General features: G+C 49.9%; 9 protein-coding genes across 9 annotated transcripts; 3 read left to right on the top strand and 6 right to left on the bottom strand.

Moving 5' to 3' along the window:
• Nucleotides 1-837: 837 nt before the first annotated feature.
• Nucleotides 838-2545, top strand: K444DRAFT_616085 (major facilitator superfamily protein). The gene is made up of 4 exons (XM_024880854.1): nucleotides 838-1079; nucleotides 1131-2003; nucleotides 2050-2143; nucleotides 2195-2545. The coding sequence occupies exons 1-4, from the start codon at nucleotides 915-917 to the stop codon at nucleotides 2365-2367; spliced, it is 1305 nt and encodes a 434-aa protein (XP_024733183.1). The 5' UTR covers nucleotides 838-914; the 3' UTR covers nucleotides 2368-2545.
• A 479-nt stretch (nucleotides 2546-3024) lies between these two features.
• On the top strand, nucleotides 3025-3759 carry K444DRAFT_632702 (uncharacterized protein; the record flags this gene model as incomplete). The annotated part of the gene is made up of 2 exons (XM_024883510.1): nucleotides 3025-3074; nucleotides 3120-3759. 2 exons carry the CDS (start codon nucleotides 3025-3027, stop codon nucleotides 3757-3759), a joined length of 690 nt encoding a protein of 229 aa, XP_024733182.1.
• Nucleotides 3760-3938: 179 nt separating this feature from the next.
• On the bottom strand, nucleotides 3939-4688 carry K444DRAFT_58441 (uncharacterized protein). Its single transcript, XM_024877864.1, has one exon. The coding sequence runs from the start codon at nucleotides 4633-4635 to the stop codon at nucleotides 4117-4119; it is 519 nt and encodes a 172-aa protein (XP_024733181.1). The 5' UTR covers nucleotides 4636-4688; the 3' UTR covers nucleotides 3939-4116.
• K444DRAFT_616084 (uncharacterized protein) lies at nucleotides 4290-5588 on the bottom strand. Its single transcript, XM_024880853.1, has 3 exons — nucleotides 5150-5588; nucleotides 4697-4996; nucleotides 4290-4640 (listed from the first exon to the last, which is right to left on the bottom strand). The coding sequence occupies exons 1-3, from the start codon at nucleotides 5290-5292 to the stop codon at nucleotides 4625-4627; spliced, it is 459 nt and encodes a 152-aa protein (XP_024733180.1). The 5' UTR covers nucleotides 5293-5588; the 3' UTR covers nucleotides 4290-4624.
• Nucleotides 5589-6239: 651 nt separating this feature from the next.
• On the top strand, nucleotides 6240-7626 carry K444DRAFT_58425 (uncharacterized protein). The gene is made up of 2 exons (XM_024877856.1): nucleotides 6240-6796; nucleotides 7091-7626. Exons 1-2 carry the CDS (start codon nucleotides 6376-6378, stop codon nucleotides 7249-7251), a joined length of 582 nt encoding a protein of 193 aa, XP_024733179.1. The 5' UTR covers nucleotides 6240-6375; the 3' UTR covers nucleotides 7252-7626.
• On the bottom strand, nucleotides 7117-8016 carry K444DRAFT_616082 (uncharacterized protein). Its single transcript, XM_024880852.1, has one exon. It carries the CDS (start codon nucleotides 7865-7867, stop codon nucleotides 7502-7504), a length of 366 nt encoding a protein of 121 aa, XP_024733178.1. The 5' UTR covers nucleotides 7868-8016; the 3' UTR covers nucleotides 7117-7501.
• A 111-nt stretch (nucleotides 8017-8127) lies between these two features.
• K444DRAFT_665921 (uncharacterized protein) lies at nucleotides 8128-8919 on the bottom strand (the record flags this gene model as incomplete). The annotated part of the gene is made up of 2 exons (XM_024887140.1): nucleotides 8128-8797; nucleotides 8858-8919. The coding sequence occupies 2 exons, from the start codon at nucleotides 8917-8919 to the stop codon at nucleotides 8128-8130; spliced, it is 732 nt and encodes a 243-aa protein (XP_024733177.1).
• A 1003-nt stretch (nucleotides 8920-9922) lies between these two features.
• On the bottom strand, nucleotides 9923-11617 carry K444DRAFT_632698 (uncharacterized protein; the record flags this gene model as incomplete). The annotated part of the gene is made up of 3 exons (XM_024883509.1): nucleotides 9923-10315; nucleotides 10937-11516; nucleotides 11565-11617. 3 exons carry the CDS (start codon nucleotides 11615-11617, stop codon nucleotides 9923-9925), a joined length of 1026 nt encoding a protein of 341 aa, XP_024733176.1.
• Nucleotides 11618-12160: 543 nt separating this feature from the next.
• K444DRAFT_632697 (uncharacterized protein) lies at nucleotides 12161-13008 on the bottom strand (the record flags this gene model as incomplete). Its single annotated transcript, XM_024883508.1, has 2 exons — nucleotides 12161-12851; nucleotides 12905-13008. 2 exons carry the CDS (start codon nucleotides 13006-13008, stop codon nucleotides 12161-12163), a joined length of 795 nt encoding a protein of 264 aa, XP_024733175.1.
• Between the last annotated feature and the right edge of the window lie 807 nt (nucleotides 13009-13815).

Below are 13815 nucleotides of genomic sequence, written 5' to 3'. Positions count from 1 at the left end.
AAGTCAACCGAAAGCACCTTTACCCCTGAAAGCCAGTCTTTACGGGATTGGCTCCTTCCTAGAAATTGCAGATGAAAGAACAAACAACATGGCCCAAATCTCACGAAACGAAGGCATCGGCCTGTGCAAGTTCGAAATCTTTAGGTCCGAAGACAGCATTGTAACTCTGTCACATCATTAAGAAGTCTGACGGCCAAAATACCCCGCAATGCGGGGTAGTTGTTGGTCTTGAAAGTTTCAATCCTTCAATGTACGTAAACAATCGAAACTAAAGCGTGATTCGAGTCCTGAGAAACGCGATATCATCTTTAAGGTAAATAAAAGCCTTCCATGGATTTAAACACATAACTCATATTATTCTTTGCTACTGTGCGCAGGTCTTAAGTGCCTCATAAGCATGAACAGGGGGAAAATTTCCCCCGTCTCCCAAGCGAGGACCCCTTCTCGACCAAAACCTGGGAATTCTGCCATAGCGCTGGAAACCCCCCACCCCCCCCCCCCCCCCGGTGAAGGCATTTCTCATCTATTGAAACTAGCATAATGGCAAATGGAGTCATCTGATCCCGTGTTCAATGAATCAAGAAGTGATGACTCGAATCTGAAAGTCCGCTCGTCAAAAGCTCCCCTTGAGGCTCTCACATCCAATCAACCAAACATCTCTAATGCATCATTGCATGCAAGAACGATCGCGATATAAAACAGTTGGGTGAAAATAATTTTCCTGTTTGGGAATCATTTGACACATCGCTCCGGGAATACGGCAGCTAATGCTTCACAGAACATCTGCTTCGAAAGTGGGGAAGCGGAGTGTTTCCGCTTACTTAAAGACTGCTGATCCCGAGGTATATCATACCAATTTTGCTTCAGTACCTCATTGGTATTCTTTCCATCAATATATCTTCTTTTGAAACGGAATGCGAACTGAGGGTCTCCAACAACCTCGCGATGTATCAGACACCATCCTCACCCGCGAGCTCTCCTTCGAAGAGATTCAAGAACTACCTCCTGATGGCGGTTACGGCTGGGTCTGCGTAGCGTGCTGCTTCACAATCAATGCCTTTACCTGGGGCGTTCTCTCAGTAAGCTCTCTCCATTCCCCTCCCTCTCAGCCCACTCTTAACATATCCCAGTCCTACGGCGTATACTTGGCCTACTACCTCCAAAACAACATCTTCCCCGACGGCACCTCCTTCGATTTCGCGCTCATAGGCGGTCTCAACTTCTCCATGGCCATGATCGTTTCCCCCCTCGCCACAGCCCTAACCCGCCGCTATGGAGTCCACCTCCCCATGGCCCTCGGCATCCTCTGCCAAACCTCCGGCTTCATCTCCGCCTCCTTCGCCCGCCTGATCTGGCAGCTGTACCTCTCCCAAGGAGTTCTTGTCGGTTTTGGCATCGGTTTGACCTGGATCCCTAGTATCGCTGTGCTGCCGCAGTGGTTCCAGAAACGACGGAGTATGGCGAATGGAATTTGCTCTGCTGGGTCCGGGATTGGGGGGCTGATGTTCTCGTTTGCTGTGAGGGCTATTTTGAGCAACGTGTCTCTTGCTTGGGCTCTCCGAATCTGTGGGTTGGTGAGCGGGTTCATGAATATTCTGGCTACTTTTGCGATTCGAAGCCGCAACCACATCGTGCAGCCGAGGCTTCATCCGTTCGATGTTCGTCTCTTTCGACGGTATGAAGTCCTTTTAGCGTTGGCTTGGGGCTTTGTGAGTATGTTCGGGTACGTGATATTACTGTTCTCGCTCTCGGATTTTGCTAGGAGTATTGGGTTGGGGAGTGGACAAGCAGCTGCTATCACTGCGTTGCTGAATCTGGGAACGGCGATAGGGAGACCGGTGGTAGGGGTTATGAGTGACAAATTTGGGAGGATTGAGACGGCGGGCTCCGTGACGTTCTTATGTTTTGTGAGCGTGTTTGCGATTTGGGTGCCGGCAACTTCGTACGGTGCTACGATTTGCTTTGCTATTATTAATGGTGGAATCTTAGGAGTGTTCTGGATGGTAAGAAGTTCCATGATGAAACGATAGAGTACTGACAGCTTTGTAGACTATAGCGCCCGTCAGCGCTGAAGTGGTGGGGCTGAAGGAACTCCCGTCGATGCTGTCCCTTGCTTGGATGATGGTAGTTTTGCCTTGCACGTGTAAATGAACCTCGAAACCTCCCCAGTTAGACTTGACGCTAATAATAGTAGTCTCTGAAGTTATAGCTCTGAAGCTGAGAAGAGTGAACGCATCGCGGGAGTTCCTCTATGCTCAAATCTTTTGTGGTTTAGCGTACCTAGTAGCCAGCTTCTTTGCTTTTGAGCTGTGGAGAGTGCATCGAAAGAAGACCCATGCAAGGTTACTTGATCGGCGAGGAGATTAAAGAAAAGGAAGAAGTATCTCTGCGAATGAACTTCTTTGAATGATATTGCTGAAGGGATTGTGTTGCAACAAAACCTCCTGAAAGCCGATAATGTATATTATGTAGTGAATTGTTTGTATTGGATAAGAAGCAAATCAAACTTCGTTTTGGTCATTTTACCAAAAATAACGATGTTGGGGAGTAAAAGTTCGTCAGGTGACTTTCGTTAGTGGTGGTCGGACTCGAGGCTCGAAAATAAACGTAAGGGTTGCCCACCACCACACTAGGAACCAAACTCGCGCACTATCAGGGCAACTTCTCCTCAACAAAGCCCTAAAGGACATCAAGCTCTTCGGTCAACAATATTCCAATTGTTAAGTCAGCCGGTAAGTTGCTCAATTCCATTGATTGACCACACTAGTGGTTTTCGGCCACAAATCCACTGTCCAATTGAACAAGCCTTGCTAATTATTATCTGTACACCAGATCACCAGGAAGGACATAAAGAAAGCCAATTACATGTGAGTAGGCGAAGAACAAGATTACAAGTTCCATGAATGGGGACGCGCGGATCTTCCCGCAACATCCTCATCCTCCCCCCTTTCGATCCTTCGCTAAGATCACGTGGTATACAGCAACGCCTGTGCTGAACTAGACTTCTCAGTATCGTCCGATATCATGGCCTCGACAAGTTTGACAGCAATTGGCGAAGAGCCTTCCATCTATGAGTAAGTTCTTTGTCACCGTTACTTCGTCCCTCTAAATGGTTCCAGTTTGATCTCCACTAGCGACCAAATGGTACGAATCTACATCGGATCAACCAAGAAACACAATTCTTCCTGGCTCCTCCATGAGTCGGTCCTCTGCTACCACTGTCCCTACTTCAAGTCGGTCTTCCGCGGCAATTTCCTCGAATCTACAACCAAGGAAAGCCACCTCCCCGACGACGACCCCCTTACCTTCAGCTACGTAGTCAACTACCTCTACGGCTCTCTCCTCAAGTGCGACTGCCACCTCAAATCCACAAGCCACTACCCTCACAGAGTTACGTGGATCAAGGTCTTTATCCTCGCCAACAAACTCCTCATGTATAATCTCGAGAATGCTGCGTTGAGGAGATACCAAGATTGCCATGCTTTAGGAAAGCCCCTTCCATCCATCTCCGAAATTGAGGAAATCTACAATGAACACACGCCGCCTGGTTGCTATTTGAGAGACTACGTTGAACTTAGGTTTTCGCGGGTGTTTTTTGAAGACTGGGATAATCACAAGGTGGCTTGGATGCAGGTGGTCACGTCGAATGAGGAGCTGTTGGAGGCTGTGATGCAGAGAATTAGGAGTCATCAGCAACTGGGAAATTATACGAGCTGTAGATACAAAAAATGCAACGTGCATTGGGTTATGGCAGTGTAGAGGGCTGTTTTGGAGTGGCTAGCGGGAAGAGGTCAGTTCGGGGTTGGACTCTGGAGATAATCCAGCAAGAAGTCAGGATGGTGATTCTTTTCCTTTCTTGGTTACTTCGAAGGGATGCATGAGATCTTTTCAGGATAAGCTAAATGGTCTGTAATAAAAAATTTGACTACAAAGATCCGGAACCAATCATCAAGACCTGTTTTGTGGAAATCCAGAGTACTCACCCCCTATCAAGGAAAATTGTAACGCCGCTTCCCGGTGCCGCACGCCGGCATTCTCCCGACAACCTCAAATTTTGCCGACATCGCCCAACCTCACGCCTTCTCCAGAATCTCGCAGCATTGACGTGCCCCAGCATCAAGCTTTGATGGAAGCAACCTCTTTCGATTTATATACTGTATGAAGAGGACGAGGCACAGCAAAATGGCCTTGCCCCGTATCGAGGAGATTCCTTAGTGGGAAGCTCCAAAGCGCTTGGTCACATCCCCGCAACCTCTTGTAGCAATCACATTCCAGCATCAAGCATTGATAGAAGTAAGCTTTTTTTATTATTGAAATTGCACCGCATATGGAGAAGACGAGGTACAGAGGAGGTGTCTTCCACCCCGCTGAGCGGCGCACCTCAGTGAGGGACAGTAGCACGCAGCAGCCGTCCCTGAAAAGGAACGCAAATACCCAGGGCACGCCGGCCATTATCATGAAAGCAAGAAGAAGAAAAGGGAACCATTTTTTCAGGCCAAAGTCACCCCATATGTTCGTTCCTAGGCAAAGCAGACGCGCACAAAGTCCAGGCCTAGCTCCAGCGACCAGCCAATCTTCAGACCGAGAAGCAGCAGCGACGGCAACAAGGGAGGAGCCATGTAGCTTAACCTTCATATATGCTGCATTGGGTTAGCAATGTGTTCAGGACGCAGGTGGCAAGGAAGAGAAGACGTACTCATTGTTCTCCAAATCAATCACAGCGCCGTGCTCCACCTTGAAGAGATACGCAGACTGTTCATCGGCATTCTCCTTGCCCTCCTCCTTCTTGGTCCGCTTGCGTTTCGAGGGCGGGGTATTTAAGTCTTCTTCGTCATCATCGTCGTTGGCAGACTGTTCAAAGGAGCCATGTGCTTTGCTACCCTTGCGCGGAGTTGACTTGTGGACGCCGTTGGTATTGGCACGCTTGTTTGGGGAAGAGGAGTCGCCACCGCCAGCCGAGTTCCTCGATTCCTTGCGGATCTTTTGAAAGTGCTGACTGTAATACGATGTGTTAGCAAGTGTATGCGATAGGTAGATGATATCAGCCCCAGGCTGGTGGATGCCTAGGCGGAATGCGGGTGCGGAGATGAGGGGTCAGCTGATGGGATTGCGCGTGACTAATGATGCGCTGGAGGAGAGAGGGCCGTACCGGCAGGCTTCATGGGTGAAGGTGTAGGCTTTGGCTTGCATCTTTGCGGCTATGGCGGGCCAGCTGATGCTCTTCAAGTCGCCGTTTTCGATGATCGCCAGGAGCAAGTCCTTGTCGGCTTTGTGGTCCCACTGGGAAGGCATGTTGTCGTTTGCTCGAGGGTGAAGTCTTGAGGTGAAGGGCAAGGAAGATGTATGTGGTGTGTTGCGAGGTTGGCTGTGGGCAAAAGATGATTTGGGGAAGATATTGGAAAGATGAAGAACGATTGTGGGTGTGAGAAGAAGGCAGAGGAAGGGCTGATAGACGAGGCTGGTTATTCACCGTAAGGCAACTCCAACCACTTTTACCGTGAACAATACCTCCCTCATCCCAACTTTCACACCGGTCAGGCTGCCCAACAGGACGGCCGCTACCCGGGAAGATCTGCTTCTATCTCGTGAATTGAAAATGAGGCTGGCTGAGCTCACGGGGGAAAGAACCCAGCACCGCCCTATCATTTCTACATCTCAAGGAGATGCTTATCCAGTTGAGTCACACTTCCCCGCCTTTGCATAAATCAATCGATTCTCGCATGCTGTTGCCCTTTCAACGTTTCTTTTTCCCTCCGCGTTACACAGACCCCCCCGCGCCCGCAGTGGCTGGCCAGGTCGGCGGCCAGGAAGGATGACTCCCTGCAAGGTACAGAACCACTACTGCGGGAGCGCCCCGAACACTGGAAGGGCCCGAAAGAGCAAGGATCTGTGGCTGGCCCGGCTGCCCTGGCTGCCCTGGCTGCTTTTATTCCTTTCACGAAGTCACCTTGTTGCGCGATGCTGGGGGCCTGCCAGCCCCTGCCAGCCCCTGCTGCCCCTGCTAGCCCCATGCATGCACTCTACGCGGTGCGCGTCGCACCACGACCCTCAATGGACATGCAGCCAGCCTCTGACTTGGCAAACTCACCTCCGTTGCCATGATCAACGGGGCAAAACACTGCAATTCCAGGCAACCGCCCCAACGTCATGTCTCTTGCTCAACATTTCCAGCCGGACGCGGTCCGAGCAACTGCTCCGTATCAGCCCCTTCCCTTATCCTGCGCCGCCAGCCTGCAGCTCTTGTCTATCCCATGCATCGTTCACACGAGCTTCAATCAGGAATAGCCCCGCACCGCGCCATCTTGCATACAAAGGAAGTCTTTGTGACTGAGCCAGAGTGGTCCATTGTGTCGAGCTCACGCCTGCTTCTTCCTTATGCACGCAGCCCCAGCCATTCTCAAAGCCAAGTGCGTGAGCTGGGAAAGTTATTTCTACCACCTCCCCTCACCGATCCTCACATCTTCTTCTCTGCCATATCACACCGCCAGTTCCAAATCTCTGAAGATCCGGTGCCGTTGTGCTTTGCGGTCAAGATACCGCAATTCATTCCTCACTGCCTCGCTCGATGACCCCATTTCCTCCCAGCACAGAAAAACTCGCCAGCTCCCACCTCTCGAATTGACGGCTTACCCTCGAGTCCTGTACTCGAGCACACCAAATCCAACTCACCAACTTTCGCGTTGCTCTCAAGAAAAATCGCGCAGGAAATCGCGAAGTCACACCACCGGCCCTCCACCCTGGCGAGCCTCCGCAAAACCGACAGGATGCCCAACGACACGGCCATCACTCGCCTGCTGTACGCCATCCTCAGCCAGAAATGTCTCAAGGATGTGAGTCACACCCTGCTGTCCTACGTACCTACCCCGCCCCCTTTCCCTGTTCCGTCCAGCTCCAGCCCCTGCTCACCTTTCGCCACCTCGCTTATTCCCCAACCTCCCCCTTTTTTAATTCCCCACTTTTTCTTCTCTGCGCAACCTGCGCCACCCCCACCCAGCCCTTTTCCCTGCGCCACAACTCACGTTTCCCATCAACCTATCAATTCGGAAAGCAGGAATAGGAATAGCATGCTAATAGGAAGTGAAAATGGCAGATCGACTGGAACAAAGTAGCCCACGACCCGATCCTCAGCCAAGAGATCACAAACGGCCACGCGGCACGGATGCGCTACAGCCGCTTCAAGAAGCAGATGGACGGCACTGCCAGCGTGCGACGACCGCGTGGACCCAACTCGCCGCGCAAACCCAGAGTTGAGAAATCCTCGAACAAATCTCCGCGAAAGGGAAAAGGGAAGGCGAAGGACGAGGAGGATGGGGAGGGCAGGGTGAAGGCTGAGCCTGGAATGGGGAGCAGACAGGGGACGGTCGAGAGTGAGGATGCGGGTGCGGAGGAGCGGAGGGAGAAGAGGATCAAGCTTGAGCCAGGGCTGGGACTCGGCCTTGCTTCGGCTTCGCACTCGGAAAGCCAGCCAACGCCGAGAACGATGCCGAATACGCCTTCAAGATCACGGTATGTCAGAGAGGCGAGTGCGAGCCCGAGTCCTGGCCCGAGTGAGCGGTTCGAAGGTGGGGATATGAGTGAGATGGATGAGATGGGCTTTTCGTTCGGGATGCATGGTGAGGAGGCGATGCCGGGTTTGTATGGTGGTGCGCCGTTGATGGGGGAGGGGTTGAGTGGTAATGGGGCCTTTGGGGGCGGGTTTGGGATGGGTATGGGGATGCAGATGGGGTTGGGGGATCCGTTTGAGGGGCTTTGGCAGGGACATGGCCATCCTCATGGTGGACACGGCGGACAGGGAAGTAGCACGCATGCTGGCGAGGGAAGGGTGCATGTAAAGACTGAGCCAAGGTGGGAGGAGGCTTATCGTCATGTCTAAAGTGTTTGAAAATATTATGGGGAGCGGAAAGATTGTAACTGAGAGGCTTTTTGCTGGAGTTTGGCTGGCTTGGTTTGGGAAGCAGGGTGACTAGATTGGTATCTGCACGATGAAGTAATGAAATTGTTCTTGCTTGATTTATGTGTCTTAATTTGACGCGCTCTATTGCATCTCTACCTAGATCTGTTGCCTTGAGTCGGTCCAACTTCCACCAATTCAAGCCAGACCACTACCATGGCCGTTGGTCTGTCATCCTAGCCTTGTTTAAGATCATGAATAGGGCAATGGCGGTAAGGACACATTTCGGTTTTGGGAATCTGCAAGTGGTGCAGAATTGTATCAATAAGCTCCCGGTTGAACGATGCGTTGGCAAAAACACCCACGCCCAGGCCGTTGGAACGCCCGTCAGATGGCGGCAATTGGTACATGCCACTCATCATCATCCCTTCCACCAAATGCTTCCTCAATTTCCCATCCCCAGCCGGGTTTCCACACGCCAGAGAAACCGCCTCAGGAGAAATGACCAAATCGTGGCCAGATAGACAACGTAAGTGCATGTCCAGAGCAGAGTCTCCCAGTTCGGTCAGATTCATCTTATCGGCAAGAACCCAAAGTTTCAGCCACTGGAGTTCATGCGCAGCGTCGACGTGTGAAGGAGTATAAGGCTCATTCCAATGACCAGGTGGCAGTGGTGCACATAATTTGCATTTTAACACCTCGGTGTAGACCCAATCAACAAAGTGTCCGAATGCCTCCGGGTCGTCGTCGGGCAACTCCATGACCTTTGACTTTCCCTCCTTCCAGCCACTCTTGAAAGCACCCTTGAAGAATGGGACGCGGTCACAGAGCAACTCCTCGTTCAGAAACCATAGCTTGCGCTCAGGGCCCACGTAGATCTGGACAGTTTTGTTGCTGGTGAGGTATCTGAACAATAGATCGTCAATCTTGAAATGTCATGGTTTGGGAGGGTAGATGACTACGTACTCTTGCAGAGAGCGTTCTTGATTTGCAGATTGATCGGTGACCGTTGGGCCGTTGGATGCCATGGCTTGAATAGAGACGTGTTGATTTCGGTATCGAGGGTGACTGACTGGTCGTCTGTCTGCCGCCTTGACCACAGAGCTCCAGGGGCGAGGAGTCGGCCAAGGAGCTGGTGGAGGACTCTTCCACACCACACCAGAATGACTGTGACTCCGGATGTGTCGTTGACTACGCTCTGTCGAAGGAGGTCTATCGTTGCAGACACAGCTCGAGAAGATAAAGGAGGTTGAAGAAGTTGAAAGGCAGTGAAGCAGCGACGTCGAATTTCAAACTCGCTAAGAGAGGGGGCTAGCGAGGGAGGGGAAGAGCAGCAAGCAACTGTCTCCTGAAAAGGAAATAATCGAGGAGCCGTACCCGTGTAAGAAGAAATTGTATCGTTGTGTTCAACGTAATGTGTTCTTGAGAGATGCGTGATCTCTTTCGATACCGATCTTCGCTTTGATGTTTTGTTTACCACATAAGACGGTGCTTCGGAGTATCTTCGCGCAGCCTCTTGTTAGATTGCAGCTAAATCAATCCGTAATTTCTTAAATATTTCAAATTGGCGATTGGTGGAATCTCTGCGAGTCGCGTTATATTCCCAAGGTAAAACCCCTGCTGCTTTTCTTTCATCAACCCGATTATTCTTGCCCATCGCATTAACGCCCCAGTATTCATGGTACATTGAGAGATCTTCCCAACCGGAAAGTGAATTTCCTTCTCGATGTTTTGTTGCAAATCGCTCCAATGTTCCAAATAACCCTCGTACATTGAGATTGTCCAATGAAACTCCTCCCCTGCCAGTGAATTCCTCTTCAAATTATTACTTGTCGCCCTCCAAGCAAGCAGGAACTCTGGGAAAGGTCATTCCTGACTTAATCGAATGTAATATTTCGGTCTTATCCTTGTGCAATAACATCCGCAAACGCATGATTCTTCGTGATTTTGGCGGATAATGCCGCTGAAAGCTGGAATAGATTTTCCTTCTTGGCGTAAATGTATTGATTGAGAAGTGAGTTATTCGTTAATTCAAGGAGATGGAACTGGGTGATTTCGAACCTGGCATATGTTGCTGGTGGATACCGCGTCCTCATACACAACCTTCACCAGTCCTCTACTGGTAATCCTCTCCTCCTTAAATACACGAAAACGGTTCTCAAGCTGCCTCCTCAACTCTCCAATGTCCATTTTATCTGTCATTACGTACAACGGGCATAACTCTGTCTGAACATCTGTGCTTTTCTCGCCGAAGAAATAAGGAAGTTTACCTGAGAATATCCAGTCTGCAATTCGACCGAAGGTAGCGGGATCGTCTTCTGGCATTTCGACTGTGTTTTCGGGACTGGAGTTGAGGTGGAAAATGCCCTTGTAGCAGTCGCGGAAGAAGATGCTGTTGTCGGCGAGCAGGAAGGCGGGGAAAGTCTAGAAGGTGCAGGTGGGGTGGTTGTAAATTTTGATGATGGCTGTGGGAAGGTTGGAGATGGTTTGGAAATATCTTTGAGAGGGAGTCAGGGTGAGAGATGAAATGGAGGGAGGGGTGACTACGGGCTGACTGAGTGGGAGTGGAGAAGTTTGGGGTTTGTGCCAAGCTGGAGTGCTGGGATCTGGAGGACGCTGCTGAAGAGGTAGAGGGGGTCGACGGAATTGCATTACAGTGGAGCTGGCGAGGTTGGTAATTTGGCTTGTAAGTCATTGCGTGGGTGCATGAGTGTACTTTCGAGGAGATATTATTCACGAGCAAGGAGATGGGCTTGGCAGATGCGTTGGTGACTGATGTTGTGCTTGTATTAAGAAGCCTCCTTCCCAAAAGCGGCCTTTCCCTTCTACCAAAGCAACTGTGTACAACCGCTTTGTCTCTCGTTCTTTGACGGCTATTCATAGCAATCCATGCATACGAGTATAAGACGTGCAAAGCCATCACCATTTGCCTCCCATACACTCCACATAATCGCGAACCCAACATCTCCAATTCAGTTTATGATTGGGAATGTGTCGTGCAGCCAGCGGTATCGCACTCCCATTCTTCTTCTTCTACCGACATACTCTTCTTCCTGATGGACACCATGTTGTCGACGTGGAACTTGGGATGGCTTGTAGCAGACTCCACCAATCTCCATTCTCTACAGAGAAACATGTCGGCGAGTGGTATAGATACATCGTCGCCCTCACCATTGTTTTGCGGATTGATGCTGACTCTGGAGTCTTTTCGTACACAAATTTTGATGCTCTACGACAGACGAATCGGCGTTCAAAGTCCTCCTCATATCGTAAGCCCTCGAGATAATAATCGACGACTTCCCATACAGCATCTAGACATCCGAGCTTGTCCGCGAGAACATATGCTTTGCAAAGTGCCAGTTGCATATCCTCGGGAGGAACTTTATCACTCATCTCCGACCCATTTCCCAAAGTATGATCGATAATGAAAGAGAATGCCACCGGGTCATCTTCTGGCAGGTCGATAGATTTCTCTGTGCTTTCGCGAAAGCCACTTTGGAAGGCTGATTTAAAGAATTTGATTCGATCGCAAAGGAATGCTTCAGGAAAGATGAACAGCTTCCGTTCAGGGCCAACGTAGACTTTGACGGTGGGGACGGTGGAGGCTGCAGTCGCCTGGAAGTATCTGTAGCTTGTTAGCTTGAACTAAGATCCAATGCAAGGAGGCTCTTACTCGCTGACTGGCCGCTCAGTCAAAAAAGACTGCCCTTCTTCAAATATAGGCATTCTGGGTGTTTGGGGTTGATGAGGCAACTGGTGGGTGATCGAGGTGGTGGGTTGTCTGGAATGGGTTGGAGAAATAAATCCGTGTCCAGATACCCTGATTTAATGGCACATGAACATTCGAATTCACTAGACTAATTCAAAGAAACAATTTGCTTCAAGATCAGTTAGATGTTGAGAGGGGTGGATGAGGTGATATTCTCTAGAAAGTAGTACCTGTGCAAGAGAATTGCAGCAAACGTTCTCTCTGAAAGGAATCACCACCGTCCACAGAAGTATTCAAGTGCCATCCATTCTGCCTTGCAAATCCTGATGCCAATATCCTAACCAGTTATCCACTTTTCCAAAGTCAAATTTCTCGGAAAATGTTCCAATTTGCCAAGTACAATGCCAGCATGTCTCTTAAAATCTCAGGTCCATAATGACCAACAAATTCAATCCTTCTCTGAGGACCATCCTCGGAGTACGTTCATATCCTACAAGCTCAATGTTTTCGGTAGTTCCAGTTCCATAGCACCAAGTCTAAATATTCCGTATTCGACTGGTTTAACGGTAGGACCAAAGCCTGCCCTTACCGGCACGCCGAATGTTCTGACCTCCATCAACTCGTAGAATCACCCGTGGAGCCTTGTTGTGTGCAGAACAACTACTCAACTCACACTCCTTCACCGAAAGACGTGTGTGGTCCTTGATAGCCTTGGTAACGTCTCGAGTGAAATCAATATGACAGGCGATGGCATCAGCCAGGAAATCGACATCATCGGGTCCTTGACAGAAAAACTCGACGACGAGAGCTTCAACGGCATGAGCACGAAGAGCGCAGTGTCCCGGGGTATTCTCGTAGATCAGTTGGACTTCTTTCGTGCAAGGCAGAGTTCCATCGCTGCAAAATTGATATCGCTCGAGTGCTTCCTTCGCTAATTCGGCGAGCGAGATTTTGTCGGCGAAGATGTACAAGCGGAGCCATTGTTCAATGTGGTTGAATGTGACAACAGAGGGGTTTGAATGATCCAGCTGGCAGTATAGGCTCTTGCCATATAGCCAGTCAAGGAAATGACCGAAGACTTGTGGGTCATCGTCTTCGAGAAAGATCTCCTTCTTTCCCGCCTCCATGAAACCTCCCATAAACGCCTTTTTGAAGAACTGCACACGTTCACAGATGACATCCTCGTGAATAAGCCATGATTCCTGCTGGGGTCCCACAGAGATCTTCACCATGACGGCAGATTTCATGAGTCTGCGAAAGTCATTGTCAGATCATCTATGGCGAAGGGAGAATGAGGCTCTTACACGTGCAAAGGCGTTGTTGGTTTTGCTGCTTCCGCCTGAGACGGTGCAGCAGTGGAATTCGAAGAGAGCGAGAAGAAAGATGAGGGGGGTGATGGCGGATTCATGGTGCTTGAGAGTGTTTTGGAAGTTCTTCAACAAGCTGTCAAGAATGTCCCAGTGGTCGCGGAACATGCAAATTGAGGTTGATTGACCGAGGATTGGTTTGACGAGCCTGACTGCAAAGAAAGAAGGTGTTAATGGTTCAACTTCGTAGGTTCTTAGTTTCATTTTAGGGTGAGTCTATCAAGTGAATCTTGTCAAGTGAATTGCGAAGTGTATTGAGGTGAGGTGCTTTTATCACACGTGACCTTTCGCTTCGGGCTTCGAGAAAGGAGCCAGGTAAATAAAGGGGCCTTCGAGCTTCCAAACAATACAAAATCCCTCATTTAATTTCCCAGCTCAAGCTAGAACAACAAGACAGTAATTTTTACAAATTTTCAACTTAAATTTGAACATGGGACGATTCGTCCGACGAGAAGTATCTTGGTTGAGACGCTGTGTCCCCTTTTCCCGCTGGGAGCAAGAACGACCATACTCCAAACCCTTTCTCATCTGTCATTGACCTCACCTTGAGGAGCAAACGGCCTGGTACTTGCTTTGAATGTTCAAGGTCAAGAGCTGCCCCGATTTGTGAGGGTGAAGAGGCACCAAGGCAACCAAAGGCGCAATTCGAGGGTCTGCTTCTGTCTCGTCACAAGAAAATCTCTTCACGACATTTACCCAGGAAGCTCTGGAGCATGTACCTAAGTCTGCTTCAATCAAATTTTCACACCTTCATCCAAACTCAAGGAGAGAATAAACTCAAGACGTGAGCCTGGGGCGCTGAAGTGTTTTTAGGCAAATATGTGAATTGCATGTCTGCCACTTACTTC

This window comes from Hyaloscypha bicolor (assembly GCF_002865645.1).
Source record: "Hyaloscypha bicolor E unplaced genomic scaffold K444scaffold_118, whole genome shotgun sequence".
In the NCBI taxonomy this organism is placed as follows: Eukaryota; Fungi; Ascomycota; class Leotiomycetes; order Helotiales; family Hyaloscyphaceae; genus Hyaloscypha; species Hyaloscypha bicolor.
The sequence above is the reverse complement of the archived record's forward strand: the minus strand, read 5'-3'. Positions and strand labels throughout refer to the sequence as shown.

Excerpts from the sequence above, each read along its gene's own strand:
- K444DRAFT_58441 (XM_024877864.1), bottom strand. The coding sequence starts at position 4,635 with ATGAAGGTTAAGCTACATGGCTCCTCCCTTGTTGCCGTCGCTGCTGCT.
- K444DRAFT_616082 (XM_024880852.1), bottom strand. The coding sequence starts at position 7,867 with ATGACGATAAGCCTCCTCCCACCTTGGCTCAGTCTTTACATGCACCCT.
- K444DRAFT_58425 (XM_024877856.1), top strand. The coding sequence starts at position 6,376 with ATGCACGCAGCCCCAGCCATTCTCAAAGCCAAGTGCGTGAGCTGGGAA. Across the intron at positions 6,797-7,090 it reads ACGGCCATCACTCGCCTGCT|ATCGACTGGAACAAAGTAGC; the intron begins GTACGCCATCCT and ends TGAAAATGGCAG.
- K444DRAFT_616085 (XM_024880854.1), top strand. The coding sequence starts at position 915 with ATGCGAACTGAGGGTCTCCAACAACCTCGCGATGTATCAGACACCATC. Across the intron at positions 1,080-1,130 it reads TTACCTGGGGCGTTCTCTCA|TCCTACGGCGTATACTTGGC; the intron begins GTAAGCTCTCTC and ends AACATATCCCAG. Across the intron at positions 2,004-2,049 it reads TCTTAGGAGTGTTCTGGATG|ACTATAGCGCCCGTCAGCGC; the intron begins GTAAGAAGTTCC and ends ACAGCTTTGTAG.
- K444DRAFT_616084 (XM_024880853.1), bottom strand. The coding sequence starts at position 5,292 with ATGCCTTCCCAGTGGGACCACAAAGCCGACAAGGACTTGCTCCTGGCG. Across the intron at positions 4,997-5,149 it reads TTCACCCATGAAGCCTGCCG|TCAGCACTTTCAAAAGATCC; the intron begins GTACGGCCCTCT and ends ATCGTATTACAG.